The sequence below is a fragment of the Engystomops pustulosus genome, chromosome 1, assembly GCF_040894005.1.
Source record: "Engystomops pustulosus chromosome 1, aEngPut4.maternal, whole genome shotgun sequence".
Lineage (NCBI taxonomy): Eukaryota > Metazoa > Chordata > Amphibia > Anura > Leptodactylidae > Engystomops > Engystomops pustulosus.
The window spans coordinates 194934200-194950397 of record NC_092411.1 but is presented as its reverse complement, the minus strand read 5'-3'; the positions used below and the strand labels follow the sequence as shown (position 1 = coordinate 194950397).

The window sequence follows — 16198 nt, the reverse complement described above, 5'->3', positions numbered from 1 at the left end:
CACTCTTTAGAAAAATTTGTAAAGTTGATTTAGAAGGAAGGATACCTTTGGATAACAAATATTAGAGGATTACCACAGTCACAGTGCCTGGATCTATGAGATTTGTCTTGAGATTTTGATCGTAGATTTCCTTTCAGTTTGGTGTATTTGTGTATTTGTCTTGGCTTCCTCCTTTACCTTAGAAATATTTTCATATATCTTGTCATGTAAATATCCAGGAAATATAAGGGTATATAAGGGTTGTCTACATTAAAAGCATTTTTTTCATTCATGCTACTAAATATGAGTCCTCTGTTCAGGCTCCTCATCTCTTGGCCAGTGTGGAGTTGGTTCAAAAGGCATGTCTCACTTTGGAGGATCTACAGTACATTACATACACAATACTATACCTCTATATCATATGCATAGCACATAAACAACAAGTAAACTTTAATAAACACTGTGTAATTCTTCATTCCTCCTGTGGTGTTTCTGCTGAAAAATGAAGAACTTACTGCCAGGTTACAAACAAATGTATATGATGACTTATTTCCCACTTCTGTTTTGCACAGGACTTGAAGTTCCAAGGGGTCACTGGACTCACTTCATCCACTTACTGCCCTCCTTGGATCAAGAACAATACAGGAAGTAAAGTTGCCTTGAAAACAGAAATAAAGTCCAATGATATGTCCAAGGAGGCAATACAAATGATGAAGTGTGTCCTATGACCTCCCAAAACTTCAGTTCAGATTCATGCAGCCAGGACAGAGGTATTTGTTCTTTTTTGTCTTATGCCAACCCTATGGTAATATGAGTTGGTCATTAATGTGTTTTCTGTCTCCATCTAGATTCCTGTACGAATATTCCAGTAATTATGCCCAAACTCCACTTCCTGTTGTTATCAATTCCACAGAAACCTATTTGAGCATGGTAAAAGATTGCTGCACATCTAACAAGTCTACATTATGTTTTATTAAAAAGGTGGGTATCCTGTTTTATTATAAAAATGTGTTCCTAGTGTTACTTATCTGTAAAATATTGTAATTATTTACTTGCTTAAATTTGGTGACTGACTCCAAATTACCTTAACCCTTTCGCGACCTGTGACATAATAGCATGTCACGGTTCGGCTGCAGGTGCATGAAGAGGACTCACAGGCTGAGCCCTGTCCATAGCCAGTGAGTCTTTGCTACATATTGCAGCAAAGACTTACCAGTAACACCCGCGATCGGTGCTAAAGTAGTATGGCAGTATATGGTAGGATCAATCGGACAACCTAGCGTTAAAGTAGCCTAGGGAGTCTGGAAAATAGTAAAAGTAAGAATTTAAAAAAGTTAAAAAAAATTTTGATAATAAAAAAACCTAAAAATTCTAATCACCCCCTTTGCTATCGTTCTATCAAAATATAATAACCATTTTTCACTGCATTTAACGTAACGGGAAAAAGCGCCCAAAGTCGAAAATGGCGCTTTTTTGCCATTTTGAAAAATATAAAATAATCAATTAAAAAAAGTGTTCAAAAGGTCGTACAGTCCTAGAAATGGCAGCATTGAAAACTTCATTAAAAATTGCAAACAAAAAAAAATGCCCACAGCTCTGTACACTATAATAAAGTTATAAGTGCCAGAATATTTTTCAACACAAGTTTTTAATTTTTGTAAATGTATGAAAACATTATAAAACCTATACAAGTTTGGTATCCCTGTGAAAGCACCGACCCCAAAAATAAAAGTAGACATGTAATTTGTGGCGCACTGTGAAAGCCATAAAATCCAAGCCACGAGAAAACGCTGTAAATGTGTTTTTTCACCAATTTCACTGCATTTGGCATTTTTCCCGCTTCCCAGTACATGGCATGGAAGAATAAATACCATCACTATGCAGTGCAATTTGTTACGCAAAAAACAAGCCATCACAGAGCTCTTTGAGTGTAAAAAAGTTATAGATTTTTGATTGTGGGGAGTGAAAAATAAAAATGAAAAAACAAAAAAGGGCAAGGTCCTTAAGGGCCAAAACTAATTCCATTGCTGTAACAAAAACATAGCTTTTGTAATGCTGTAACATAAACAGCTTGGTTAAACATTGATATATTTATATCCTTGGACACATGTGTCTGGAGATGTTCAGGCAAGAAGAAAAATAAGGACAGAAACATCTATAAAGAATATATAAGTGCAGAGAGTTAAATGCATAATGTGTAATTTTATCTAAAAGTCATATAAAGGACAAGTTCCATTTAACAGCCAATGAATGTATTGAAAATTACATTATTAATACAAGTTATAAACAAGTAAGGTAGTAAACTAATTATATTTTAATAGGTTAGGGTCAAGCTCAGGGTAAATCCTCAAAAATAAATACCAATTTAGTAAATGTACCTGTTCAGGTAGTTTTATAACCAGGGCTGTCAACTAGTTGGGTATGTCTCTACAGCTGTACTCTGCCCTAGTATAAAGAATCTCAGAATAATATCCATGACAATCTACACAAAAACCAGGAAACACAAGATTAAAAGTGATGGTTCAGTTTTATACATTTAACCAATAAATACATTGTCATAAATTAGCTGCTTATGTATTGGTATGCTAAATTTACTTCCAAAAAAAATAAAATAAAATAAAGCTCATTTAACTATGCTGATACAGGCACCTAAAAGGGTAGACATGCCTTTCACAAATATTAATGTTGGTTATATCAAACAAAAACAGTTAAACAAAATATACTATATGGGGATAGGGAGGGAGAGGGGGTATGTATAAAATAGAAACAGGCTGATTTGGAGATCTCATTCTTTAGTTGAATAGGATAATGACTGTATACATATTTAAAGATGTTAAATCTCAGTATTTGTGTGAGTTGTGCATAAAATGTAATATAGCGTTTAGACTGGAATGTAAACTAATATGCTTAAGAGATTTTCATATATGTAATTCATTATATGTAAGAGATGTAAGAAATGTTGGTGTATATATGCATTATGTGTTTAAATTATGTGAAAATTAATAAAGTTTAAAAAAAATGTATATACTTCATATGGTACATTAAATGATATAAAAAGTTCCACAAAAAATAAATCCTAAGATATTTGATTTCAACTGAAAAACAAAAAAAATGATTTGTGGAAGCAGGAACACCCCCAAACTGGTTGCGCCCATTAATAAGGTATCTGAGCCAATGAATGAATGGTGTTTTCCATTTTTATACAGTCTCTCCTACAGGCTGACAACTGTCAGTCAGGGGAGGTGGCTCAGTGACTAGAGATGTGTGGACCCAAACTTCCCATTCAGGTTTGTAGTTCAGAGGAGAACCACGCAACCGGCATGTTAATACCCCTAGTAACTAGACATGACTTTGATTGACTAGGGGTGTCCCCTTGGCCACTCTTAGCCATGGCTGGCAGTTTGGAGCATTAACTTGCAGCCAATCCACCAATATGTTCAGGTTGAGCGGGAGCACAGGAAATGTGGGTGTGCTCATCTCTACCAGTTAGAGAACGGATGGGGTTTAAACTGTATAGGTGTTGGAACAAACTGCTTGACAGTCTTTAGTACTAGGACACATGAGGTGTCATGAGTATGGCCTCATAGTAGTAGTGGGCATACAAGTGGTTAGTCTTTAAAAGTGGTGGCAAAGAGTGTTATAGTATATTGCATTGGGACACAAATAGGTCAAATTCTATAGAAATTAGGGGACAGTACCTGCAGTAAGAGTTTTGGAAATTTAAATTGAGCTTTTACTAAAATAAAATATTTTGTTTACTTCTTTACAACTTGTATGAATGATCTGATTTTCAGCACTGTCTTTGGCCTTTAAACAGAGGTCTTTATGACTTTTAGAATGTCTTTTTGATCCTTCTGTATTATTGACTAGAATTAAAGAAATGTAAAAAATTGCTCAAAATTGCTCATTATCATGATAAAATGTTTTTATTTTCTTAAATTATTATTATTATTTTCTTTAGAAACTCCAAAGGCAGCCACTGCATTTACTTACCGTGATGTCTAATAGGCTATGCTCTCGTTTTGCCAGTTTTGGGGAAGATAAATTAAAATTCAGGTATAATAATATTACACATGCAATATAGATTAAACATTGAATATATTTGTCATTTACACGGTATTGTGCAACCTGGTGATCATTCTGATTGAATACGGTAGTATTATATTTGGGAAGACTGCTTTTCCAAAAGAAAGAAGAAAAACAATATTATCAGAAGCCATTGGGAAAAGAGAGTGACTATAGTCTGGCTCTAGCATCACAGATTAGCGGTGTCCATGGAAACCGAAGAGTGATGATAGGGTATTTTTATGATCTAAAGAAACATGGACATGTCCTGTAAAAGATCTTTTCAAAACTGACTTTTAAAATTGTTAATGGAATGTCCCAAAATTAGTTTTATAATTAAAAAAAATAATTCGGTCAACATAATTTTCAATAGGTTCGGAAGGAATCTTGACATGTGTACCTTAAAAACTTATATATGGGAGATTATATATATGTGAGATTAATGAGTAGAGAATATTACACACTCTTGAAGGATATATGATATTATTATTAAATTACTGGTGAAAATAAAAAGAATATCATGTAATCAGGTATTGGGGATATTGAATGATTCCTACTGTTTCTTTTTGTTTAGCAATTTGAGATGAATTCTCTGATGTACATTTACTCAAGTGTTAGCATTCTGATGTCTAGGTTTACAGCATTTTCGTGTTCCATGTATTACATGTTGAAGCTTATATAGCAATGTCTATGGAATCTCACATGAATACTACATGTACAAGTTGATTATCCCATCGTACAAATGTTTTTAGAATTCCTGTTTTTAACTTAAACATTTTGTTTACGTAAAGTTGAATGTAAAGTTTATGTAAAGTTTAGTTCACTAAGGGTTAAGTCCATTTGACTCACCTGTTGTCATGACGCTGGAGATTGAGTGGGGAGTACCCACCCCTCTATGGGCGGTCCTTGGATGACGACATGATCCCAGGTGATTTAATCCTTAGTGAACAGTAATATGGAAACTGATCATGACTAAGACGCACAAGCGTCGAAACCCGTCGATCTCTTAAGCTGTAACTGCATGTTGTTCCGGAGATGTGAATAAAGAGGAAGAAATGTATTTAAACCAAACCTGGTGGATTCATGTGAGTGCCGAGATCCCTTGTAACTTTTTCTGTTTTGGGACCCGGCGGTGGTCTTTCCTTTTTCGTGCACCAAGGCTGATACCAGAGGACTGTGGACCATCACACTGTGGGGTGAGCTGAACACGCACACGTTAGGGTGCTATCCGCACATGTTTTTAGAAACTTTTTATTCTGTAGACCCATTTCAGGTCCATGAAATACAGTTTGTAGAAAAGGATTTTCAACCCAATGACTTTACTTTAATCAAAATATTTTTTTTTTTTTTATTTGCCAAGTGCTGCCATAATGTTCAGCCAAAAGGTTCCTACTGCTGACTTTAAGGATGTGATGACTCTTGCGGAGCAAGGAACTAAAGTACTTACTGACACCTGTGGATTCTATACAGACAAGAATATTGAACACGAGGTATAGTATTTCTCAAGAGATATACTGGGGTCATTTATCTTAGAATTTTCTCTTCCTTTTAATCTTATTTTTGCAACTATTTTTTGTGCATGTAATATATATTTACTTACCCCATCACCGGAGTTCACAGAAAGTGCATTGTCTGACTTGAATGCATTAAGATTGTGCGCCCGATATCATGAATGTGTCACTTCCCCGCTGAGGTCTTACAGAGTTCACCATCTTTATAGTGGTGCATGTTAGGGCTAGGGCTCAGTCTGAATCAGTTGAATCGTCTGACAATTGTGTCGCATGGAAGAGAGTGCAACTGCACCAAAAAAAGGGACAAAGCAAAGCACCCACTACTTAAATACCTGTGCAAGCCACTTTCCCATCGAAGATAGGGCACAATCCGAAAAATGTGTGTCACAAAGCTGTGCAAAACCTAAGTAAATGTGCCCTAATGTATAAAATAGCCCCAAAGGCTCATCTGGATCAGAATCCTATAACAACCTTACCTCTAGTAGATTTACAGGGTATGTAGGTCATACCCAAGACAACTATCAGATCTAGATAATGATTAAGTAAAATAGAATATTGGGCACCCATAACAACTAACTATAATGTAATATAATATAAAGGCTGCCAATGGATTATTGTAATGAAATAAAGGTATATTAAACATAAGTAAATGATTGCCAAGCCAATCACCCCAGAACACACCAGTTGTGTAGTCGCACCAGGTTGTTGTTATCACCAATTAGATAACAATATGTATTTGTGAGTAAGAGAATACAAATGGCGGAGAACTATAGCTTAAAAAGTAACGTTTATTAGAAATTCAAAGGTAAAAGCAAGAAGAATCACACTGCAGGTGATCAATGGGTTAGTAGATCAATGCAGTGCGCCGACAATATGAACAATGAGAGCCTCTCTCAGCGGACGGAACGGGGCCTCAGTTCCCTCCAGAGAGGCTGGGGGTCCTTATTGCACCCTAGAGAGGAAAATGTAGGACCTATTAAACCCTGGTATGACCTAAATTCGGGGCCGCAGCCCTAAGCGACTGCCACCCCGACCGGAACCTAACCCTATTCTCGGTCGCCTAGCCCTACACTTAGGGGGAAGGACGAGAAGGGGAAGGTTCAGGATTGTGGACAAGGGTACTAAGTCAGAAGAAGTCACAGTCGCGTGCCCTAGTATAATGGCAGATCCTGGAGACGTGGATCAACTAATAGCACTGGGAGTTGGTGCTGACTAGAGATCCAAGTCTGTGCAATGACAGTACCGTCAGTGTCCAGATATTGGGGGTCATTTACTAAGGGCCCGATTTGCCTTTTCCCGACGTGTTACCCAAATATTTCCGATTTGCGCCGATTGTACCTGAATTGCCCTGGGATTTTGGCGCATTTGGGTTGGCATGCACGCGACGGAAATCGGGGGGCGTGGCCGAACGAAAACCTGACGGATTCGGAAAAAGCGCGGCATTTAAAAAAGGAAATTGTGTCGCGGAGCTTGCACTCACCTTCATCCAGGATAGGATCGTGAACTTCAGTGCATTTCAGGGAACTTCAGCGCAGCAGCGCCACCTGGTGGACGTCGGAGGAACTACCTTGATGAATCCCGGCCGGACCCGAATCCAGCGCAGAGAACGCACCGCTGGATCGCGAACGGATTGGGTAAGTAAATCTGCCCCATTGTGTATTAATTCAGAAAATGAGTATAGTATGCTAGAAGAGATTAGACATATGCATACTCTATATGCCCATAGAGATACCCTAGGGCAGTGTTAATTTTATAGAGGGGTCAAAGGAAGGCATCCAATATATTTGTATAGGTCAGGATTCCCTTGTAGGTCAAGATTCCCTACATGCCATGTTTCGCCTGTGTATAACAGGCTCTTCAGGGGAAATACGACCTGTTGGGAAAATATCATAGGAATCATGAATATTGTTGATCAAATGATCAGGGTGGGGATAAATAAAATAAATGAGTGCTTACCAATAAGTTCCTGCACCTTGAGTGGGCGAAATGGGGTATCCTCAGGTGAAGTGATGCACCTATGGTGGGTCAGTGGTAAAAGTGGCTGGGGGAAAGGGGCCCTGATTACGACTAAGTACAAATAATTCCCATTGACACTAGGCCTAAAGAGTTAAGAGGGCAAATATGTCTTACCTTCCTAAAAAAGCCGAGGCCCAATCGGAGAGGGAAGAAGATAACCAGGAGTAGTGACGAGCCAGTACAGTGGTGCTGTGAAGGCGCACAGAGTTGATGAGCGTCTGTGCAGAGTATGTCAGTGGAGCAAACTCACACAGTGTCGGCGAGGACATCGCGTTATAAGCACGTCATAGTTAAACCCTAGAGGCTGCCCATGGACGAGAGGAGAGGCTTCAACAAAATGGCGTCCATGGGGCGCATGCGCAGTTCGCCCGGAGGATCGGAGAAGAGCCGGAGCAGGGAGGAGGGGGCGGTGATGGGGCGTACTCATTGCGCTGCCAGGCGACCACTACGGGGACGTGAGGCAGGGGCAACAGAGGCATCCCGCAGTTGGGATTGCCGACCTACACCCCCCCCCCCCCCGGAGGGCACCCCACCTCAGGAGCTGGAACACCAAAAAGTGGTCATGTCCCAAAAGTGCTGCACACCAATGGTAAGGTGGAGAAGGGAATAAGACAACTTATAAATAGTATAGGGTATAGATTGTAAGGTCGCTGTGGTCACTAAGGACCGTTCAGATGGAGAGAATGGTCCCTACCCATGTCCGTTATGTTATCTGTAGGATTTTGTCTGGTCTGAGGAAGCAGGAGAAGGGACACCCCCGATTGATGTGGAAGCCTAAGTAGGTGACCTAAAAATGTAGGGTCCAATTGTATACATGTGTGGTGTGATACCGGGAAGGTAAATTCATACCGGTATACCAAGGTGGTTGTTGAGGGATGTGAGTTCTGCTAAGGTACATTTGTCAATCAAGAACGTCAATACCGGAAAAGTAGGGGTGTTCAGGGATCACATGAAGCAGGTGAAATTAAGTTGTTCATTCAATCCGGAAGGGGAAATTGTCTTCAAGCGATATATCCATTGTGCTTCTTTCTGCAAGAGGATACGATCCCAGTCACCACCCCGCTTGGGGGGAATCGATAAGGTCAATCCCTATAGACGCTGCACAGACGCTCATCAACTCTGTGCGCCTTCACAGCACCACTGTACTGGCTCGTCACTACTCCTGGTTATCTTCTTCCCTCTCCGATTGGGCATCTGCTTTTTTAGGACGGTAAGACATATTTGCCCTCTTAACTCTTTAGGCCTAGTGTCAATAGGAATTATTTGTACTTAGTCCTAATCAGGACCCCATTCCCCCAGCCACTTTTACCACGGACCCACCATAGGTGCATCACTTCACCTGAGCACCAGTTTATTTTATTTATCCCCACCCTGATCATTTGATCAACAATATTCATGATTCCTATGATATTTTCCCAACAGGTCGTATTTCCCCTGAAGAGCCTGTTATACACAAGCGAAACATGGCATGTAGGGAATCTTGACCTACAAGGGAATCCTGACCTATACAAATATATTGCATGCCTTCCTTTGACCCCTCTATAAAATTAACACTGCCCAAGGGTATCTCTATGGGCATATAGAGTATGCATATGTCTAATCTCTTCTGCCAGGAAATCTGACATATAAACACGATACGCATACTATACTCCTTTTCTGACTTAATACACAATATCTGGACACTCTGACAGTACTGTCATTGCACAGACTTGGATCTCTAGTCAGCACCAACTCCCAGTGCTATTCATTGATCCACGCCTCCAGGATCTCCCATTATACTAGGGCACGTGACTGTGACTTCTTCTGACTTAGTGCCGTTGTCCACAATCCTGAATCTTCCCCTTCTCATCCTTCCCCTTAAGTGTAGGGCTAGGCAACCGAGAATAGGGTTAGGTTCCGGTCGGGGTGGCAGTCGCTTAGGGCTGCGGCCCCTGAATTTAGGTCATACCAGGGTTTAATAGGTCCTCCATTTTCCTCTCTAGGGTGCAATAGGGATCCCCAGCCTCTCTGGAGGGAACTGAGGCCCCGTTCCGTCCGCTGAGAGAGGCTCTCATTGTTCATATTGTCGGCGCACTGCATTGATCTACTAACCCATTGATCACCTGCAGTGTGATTCTTCTTGCTTTTACCTTTGAATTTCTAATAAACGTTACTTTTTAAGCTATAGTTCTCCGCCATTTGTACTCTCTTACTTCTCTACTAGGTGGATGAGGTTGGGAACACACGTTACCCACCTATTGTACTTTTTCGCTTGGGTTTATTATATAGTTTTATAACCCATTGGGAGCCTTTATATTCTATTATAGTTATTGTTTTGTGCCCAATATACTTTTTTACATATTTATAATCTAGATTTGATAGTTGTGATGACTGTAAAAGTACTATAGTTAGGGTGGCTATTAGATTCTGCCAGGTTTATCTGGATGTATAACATGAATTTTTTAATCTAAGGGCCACATGTATTACTCGTTTTTTCTGTTGTTTTTGCACTTTTTCATACTGGCACACCGTTTTTTGTGCCATTTTTGCAATTAAACGCCAAACTAGCCAGACAGCAAAAATAACCAGGTTTCCCTCATTTATCCTACCAATCCAGATGTTTTGTTGTGCCTAATGATATTCATCACTTGCGACTTTTCATTCAGATTCAAAAACAGGTGCAAAAAAACCCACCAGACCGGAGGTGGCGTTAACTAAGAAGTAAGCACTTCTGTGCAGAGCAGCTCATCCCCAGCAGAAGAGCTCATCCCCAACAGTAGACACTAGAACAGACATTACAGACACTGCCTGCAGACTCTATTTACAGGTCATAACCTTCTATTTACTAAACATTCTGCAAAATCCTCAGCTTAGAGAGAAGTTTGCAGAATTTTGTAGATAGTACAGACAAGTATCCTCCATGTAGCAGGATGATCACACTGGTGTCTGTGGGGGATAATGTGCAGAATCACAGGGGTGCAGCAGGAAATCAGCACTGGAAGATCCCCTCCAGGAGAATCCCCTGCTGAGGAGGTCACTGGGTGCAGTGTGTCACACACCTGGGTGCTGCTGTGAGTGTTATCTTCATTTTGGGATGTGGGAGAAGCAGAGAGGAGCATGTAGCAGGATCACATGTAAGTGCCCAAATCTAACATTGCACCGAAACTGCCCCAAAATTGTGCCTAAACTGTGTTAAAGTAAAGGGATTAATAAGAGGCAGGAAATTAACTTATCAAAGATGATTGTAGCTTGTGATAATTCTGGCGCAACAGTCGCCAGAATTTAGGCGTAACTACTACACTTAGGCGCACAAAAGTGATAAATGTGGCCCCTAGTGTTCTCATATAGTGTTTAATACAGATTTATATAATTTTTATGATACATTGTATAATGGTGTTAGTTTTTTGGGGTTATAGCTTTGTTCTTCTTCAGTTTATATATTCATAAATGACCTAAGAAGCACCTATTGGATCATAATGGAATGGTGCCCTCCATCTTTTGTTTGGTTGAATTGCTGAAATCTACACCAGGTTTGTTGTCTTCTAAGATAAACAGTCACACTGCAAGAAGTTTCAAGTACAACTATGTTCCATCTGTAGATAGATGTGAGATGCATAGACTTGGGGTTAAGGCTTGTTATCTCTTTACAGCTATCTGAACATGTTAAGAAAGTGTGCCACAAACTTTCCAGAGATGAGAGAATTGCCACCTGCTGCAAGAAATCATCAATAGATGCTTTGCTCTGCATACATTCCCTGCCTTCTGCTGAACCCATAAAGCTCCCAAAACTTCAGCTGCCAGCCAGTGAAAAACTGTGCAAGAAAGGCAAAAACCAAGAAATTAAAAAGTGGGTATTATAAAAAAAAAAAAAAAATCAGATATCTTAATCATATATATGTATACATTGCAAAACTCTAAACATATTTATTGACTTTGTGTAACAATGCCTCCAGCAGTCCTGCTTTGTACAAAATGCAATTTTTCCATCCTTGCCGGCATCGTCCTCTGTCCGCAGATAGCGGTTAAGAAGACATAAATATCTGTTGGTGTCTCCCTTGTGTGAACTGTGGTTTAGCCTTTTTGTTTATTCAGCCACACCTTCCTCCCTCTAGCTTAGTCCTGTCCAGCAAAGGGTTACTAGTGAGATGGACAGCTCCTCCTCTCTGCTGCAGGAAGTGTGTCCAGGAGTTCCTTTACATACCTGCCTCGTCCCATCAGACCTTGCTGTTATAGGTTTACCTCAGCTCCGTATCTCTGTGTGTGCTATTGCTAGTGTTTATTCTGGTTTTCAATCTCGGCTATTGTACCCTTGACTATCCCTATTGGACTGATTCTGCTCTGTACCTGCTATCTTTTTGTGACCCGGACCACTTGTGATTTTTGTGTGTTATTTGCTCGATTATTCTGTTTAGTGTCTGCACAGTGGCTTAGAAAAGGACTGTCCCGTGCCACCTTTGGGACATGTGAGGCAAGTAGGCAGGTGACAGCTTTGTGGGGCTCAGCTTAGGGTTCATTGTCCTGCCTGTAATCCTGTGCTCCATTACCAGCTTCCCTTACAGTGACCAAAGCCAATTGGGAATATGTCACTAGAAAAAAGAGACAATATTTCAAACAAGGTTTTTAATTTAAAAGTATGTTTGTTGATTTTCAAAATATTTTCCTATGTCAATATCTATATTTAATTAAAAGTATATATTTGCGAGTTTCATTTTGGCCACTAGGCCTTATAAAAGACTAATACTTGCTGATTCTCTAGAGGTTTCCTTTCCAGCAACAATCTGTCATATAACAGCATATTAAACCTCCTATCTGTACAGACAGGTCTGGAAAACTCTCCATGTACCTCAATGTTCCAGCCAATCGCCATTAATGTCCTTGATGTTGCTATAAAGTATATCATTAATATCTGCTTCTAGTCAGGAAAGATGACAGCCCCCAGAAAATAGAAGAAAACTGATCTGAAAAGTCATATGGAAAAGTTATTATTTATAAAAACAAATTAATTATTGATACACTTGCTTTAAGAGAAAGTCTTCTGCATTCTGCAACATCAGAAATCTTTGGAAAAGTCTCTAAATGTGAACGGTTGCATCATGTCAGAATTATTGGAATTTTTGTATTTGTTTATGGTATTTTAAGTGTTGAAGAATCTTCAGGACAGTTTTTATAGCACTTCATGGCATTGCCTATGATATCACATTCAATTACCTAAAAGAAGGGAGGTTGTATGTTAAATTGTATTGTATGAAGTTGGTGTTATATGTAATGGGCAACTTCATGAAACTAGTTTAGTGGATAAGTAAAAAGTTTTTTTACTTTAACTATGTAAAATGTTTACCTCTTTCATGAATAAACTGTAAGAGCATAAAATAATTTTCATCAATTATTTGTTTGTCAATCACAGATGAAAAGAAAGATGTTTCATTTACACAGCTGTTTCCTCTGTCTTATCTCCAGGTACATGTACGAGGTAGCGAGGAGAAATACTAAGCTGCCAGAAGTGTTTGTTGATAAGCTGTACGAGTCTATAGCAGACGTTGTGGAGAAATGCTGCAGTTCAGAAAATCCTAATTCTTGTCTGGAAAAGAAGGTACTTTTACAATTTTCTATCACTAGCACAAACATGCTGCCATTGGGAAAACTTTTTATAACCCTATATATTCAAGTGACAGTTACAAGAGAAGAGTGGTTTTGTTTCTTATCTTTATTCCACCAATCCTCCAATCTCTAAAAAGCTCTGGTGCTTTCTCTACTTTATTGGATATGACTTCAAGATTCAATATTAAGTCCATTCTTTATGCTACAGATATCTGTTCCTGGACCGACCGGACCCAAATTTAATAGAGTACACTCATCCCGAACTACAACACATCACAAACATAAATTTAAGTTTAACCCTGTTCTGTAAATAGAAGGTGGTCCTCCACACTGGTGTATTAAGGCTACTATGGTCTATTGAGTCTCAAGTCTTGCATATATAGTTATACAACCTACACCTAATCCCTTGATATATCATGTACAATGAAGTTACCAAGCAAATCTTTATAAAGATAAAAAATACTGTAAACAGTGTTCCTGGCCATCTTGCCCAGAACTTCATGTCATGTCACTTTTGGTTATTAAGATCACTGGAGTGCTGCTTGTTTTTCTCTTTTTATTCTTTAGATGAACCACATCTACAACATGAGCTGACACTGGTAACCCTGTGAACTTCCAGGGCTGCTGGTCCCTTTTTTCCTTTGTGTATCTATGTACTGGAGATTAAAATGAGAAAACAATGCACACTTTCCTAAATGTCAAGGTCATTGTGTAGTCCTATGTGAATATATCCTAACGTGTAAAATAGCAGTATGTTAAGCTTATTTCATAAATTGTATGATTTAATAAAAATGTAAATGAGATCAAAACACCGATTAAAATTGGAGAACACGTTCAGATACCTGCAAGTTATTAGTGTTAATGTGGCACTTGGTGCTAATTTCCTTAATATCTGACAAACCCTTTTTAACTGCCAACATAACCAGTCGTTCCAAAGTGACTGAAACCTTCTAGCAGCAGGTTGTCCAGATGAAGGCCAAAGGGGTGACCCTTTCAGCCATAGTAAGGAAAGTTGGTTATTCCAAGTCTGTGATTTCTCAAATATTGCATCTTTACAACATCACAAACTCATTCAAGTCCCACAAAAAGGCTGGTCGCCCTTGAAAGACAAATGCAAAGGAGGAGGCTGTCAGTGGTGCTGCAGCAGACATATGATATGTCAGCAATGGCATCACCAAAGACTTACACAACAGACTCTATGGGCACATTTTTACTATGGGAGTTTGGCCAGCCATGGGCCCTGGGAGTCATTCTGTCCAGATGGGGGTTTGCCATTAGTCCTCCCCAATGGTCTCCAGTTTATGAATTTTCTGACATTTTTCTGCATAAAAATAGCAATATAATAAAGTGTGCAGCGTTGAAACTATAACATAATGTTTTACACAAGGACAGAACCAAAGACAATCTTACTACATCGTACAAAAGCTTCAACCAAGTCTCTGTATGGATATGGTACCAGAGCAAAGTATTACATAGATATGGTAACAGAACCAAGATTACTACATAGAAACATCACCAGAAACAAGCTTACTATATAGATACTACATATAAATCTTGGTTATTTTAATGTAACAGCACCAGAACATAGCTCACAACATAGAAACAGCACCAGAACCAAGCTTACTACATACATACATTAAACTAACCAAGATTAATGCATAGATTAAGGGCCAGAACCAAGCAGAGTGAGATGAACAAGCATATACTGCATCAGATTTATCACAGTCTGATGCTGGGTGTAAATTTGTCATAGTCATTTGTCATTTTAATATAGGTTGCCCTCACAAGAATAAGATAACAGAGAGTCACAACACAGAGGAGGATGCTGCAGAATTGTTAGCTCAGGGTATTTCAAGCAGTTACTGTAAATCTGGTGTGCCCGTACATGACATTTTTGATTTGAGTATTTCTCTTTCAGTTTCTTATTTTATTGTCCACCTATAAGCGTATAACGACAAAAAGAGAAAAGGGGTAAGGGAACCAACACATATATCTGTTCTGCTGTATGAAACAATGGTTGAGTGGTAATGTGCTCACCTGATTTAGTTGTGTTATTTGCAACTTTTTAGCAGAATAAACAAAAAAACATTATTCATGATGGAACTTGAGCGACCTGCGCTGATATCCCCTGTATAGAGCAACACATTGGCCACTTATAATGCAAATTGTTACATGGTCCCCATTTGTTTTTCCACAAAAAAGGCCTGGAAATAGCCTCACTAAGACCCATTGGTCAAGTACTTGGGAGCAGTTTTTTATTTCCCATTAAAATCTAATAACTTTTATTTATTCTCTTTAAAACTTCTGAACAAATGACACTTACAAAAAGAGTTAAAAATTCTACAGACAAGGATTCGTATCTGTCAGAATGGTTCTTTTTTGTGGCTTAAGTATTGTATGTTGTCTTATTAACATATAACACCAGTATTTATATAAAGTGAGATGTGGCAAATGTATCACCTTAGAATTCCATGGGGTGCTGAATTTATTTCATCTCGCGTTTATATACTAAGAGTGATTCAGTCTGTAATGTACTCATGCATCTACATTCAATATGGTGTTTCATATCAAGGTATTTTATAACCCCGTTCAAAGGTGATAAAAGGAGTAAGAAGTATCTTTAGATCGCAGGCCATGATGATGGCGTTTTTTCAACACTAGATGTCACTAGTGAGTAGTGGGTATGTATTCTGTAGCTGTTTAGAGTTGTTACCAGGGCCGGATTATAGGCGGGGCTCCCGGGGCTCGAGCCCGGGGCCCCCACCATTTTGCCCCCCCAGGGGGCCCCCACCAGATCGCGTCCCCGGTCCCCGACTCCTCAGCCCGCCGCCTCCCTTAGTCGTCCGCCCGACCTCGGCACAGGTCACCACCTCCACGCATATCCCCTTGCATGCCTGCCCGCCCACATGTCCACCCCCCGGCACAAGTTACGCCTCCCCGCCCTTCAGCTGCATGGCCGAGCCGTCCACAACCTTCCCGCCCACCCCGCTGCATTGCCCGGCATCCCGCCCGCTTCGGAATCCCGTTCGCGCTCCCCCCCACTCTGGAAC

At 39.7% G+C, this 16198-nt stretch overlaps 1 protein-coding gene across 1 annotated transcript in view; it reads left to right on the top strand.

The window, feature by feature from the left end:
* GC (GC vitamin D binding protein) overlaps positions 1-16198 on the top strand; it is an 89972-nt gene that overhangs the window by 50499 nt on the left and 23275 nt on the right. Inside the window, exons 5-9 of the mRNA XM_072117348.1 lie at positions 828-960; positions 3941-4035; positions 5405-5534; positions 11201-11397; positions 13008-13140. Coding sequence (XP_071973449.1) covers positions 828-960; positions 3941-4035; positions 5405-5534; positions 11201-11397; positions 13008-13140 — 688 coding nt within the window. The remainder of the gene's footprint in view (positions 1-827; positions 961-3940; positions 4036-5404; positions 5535-11200; positions 11398-13007; positions 13141-16198) is intronic.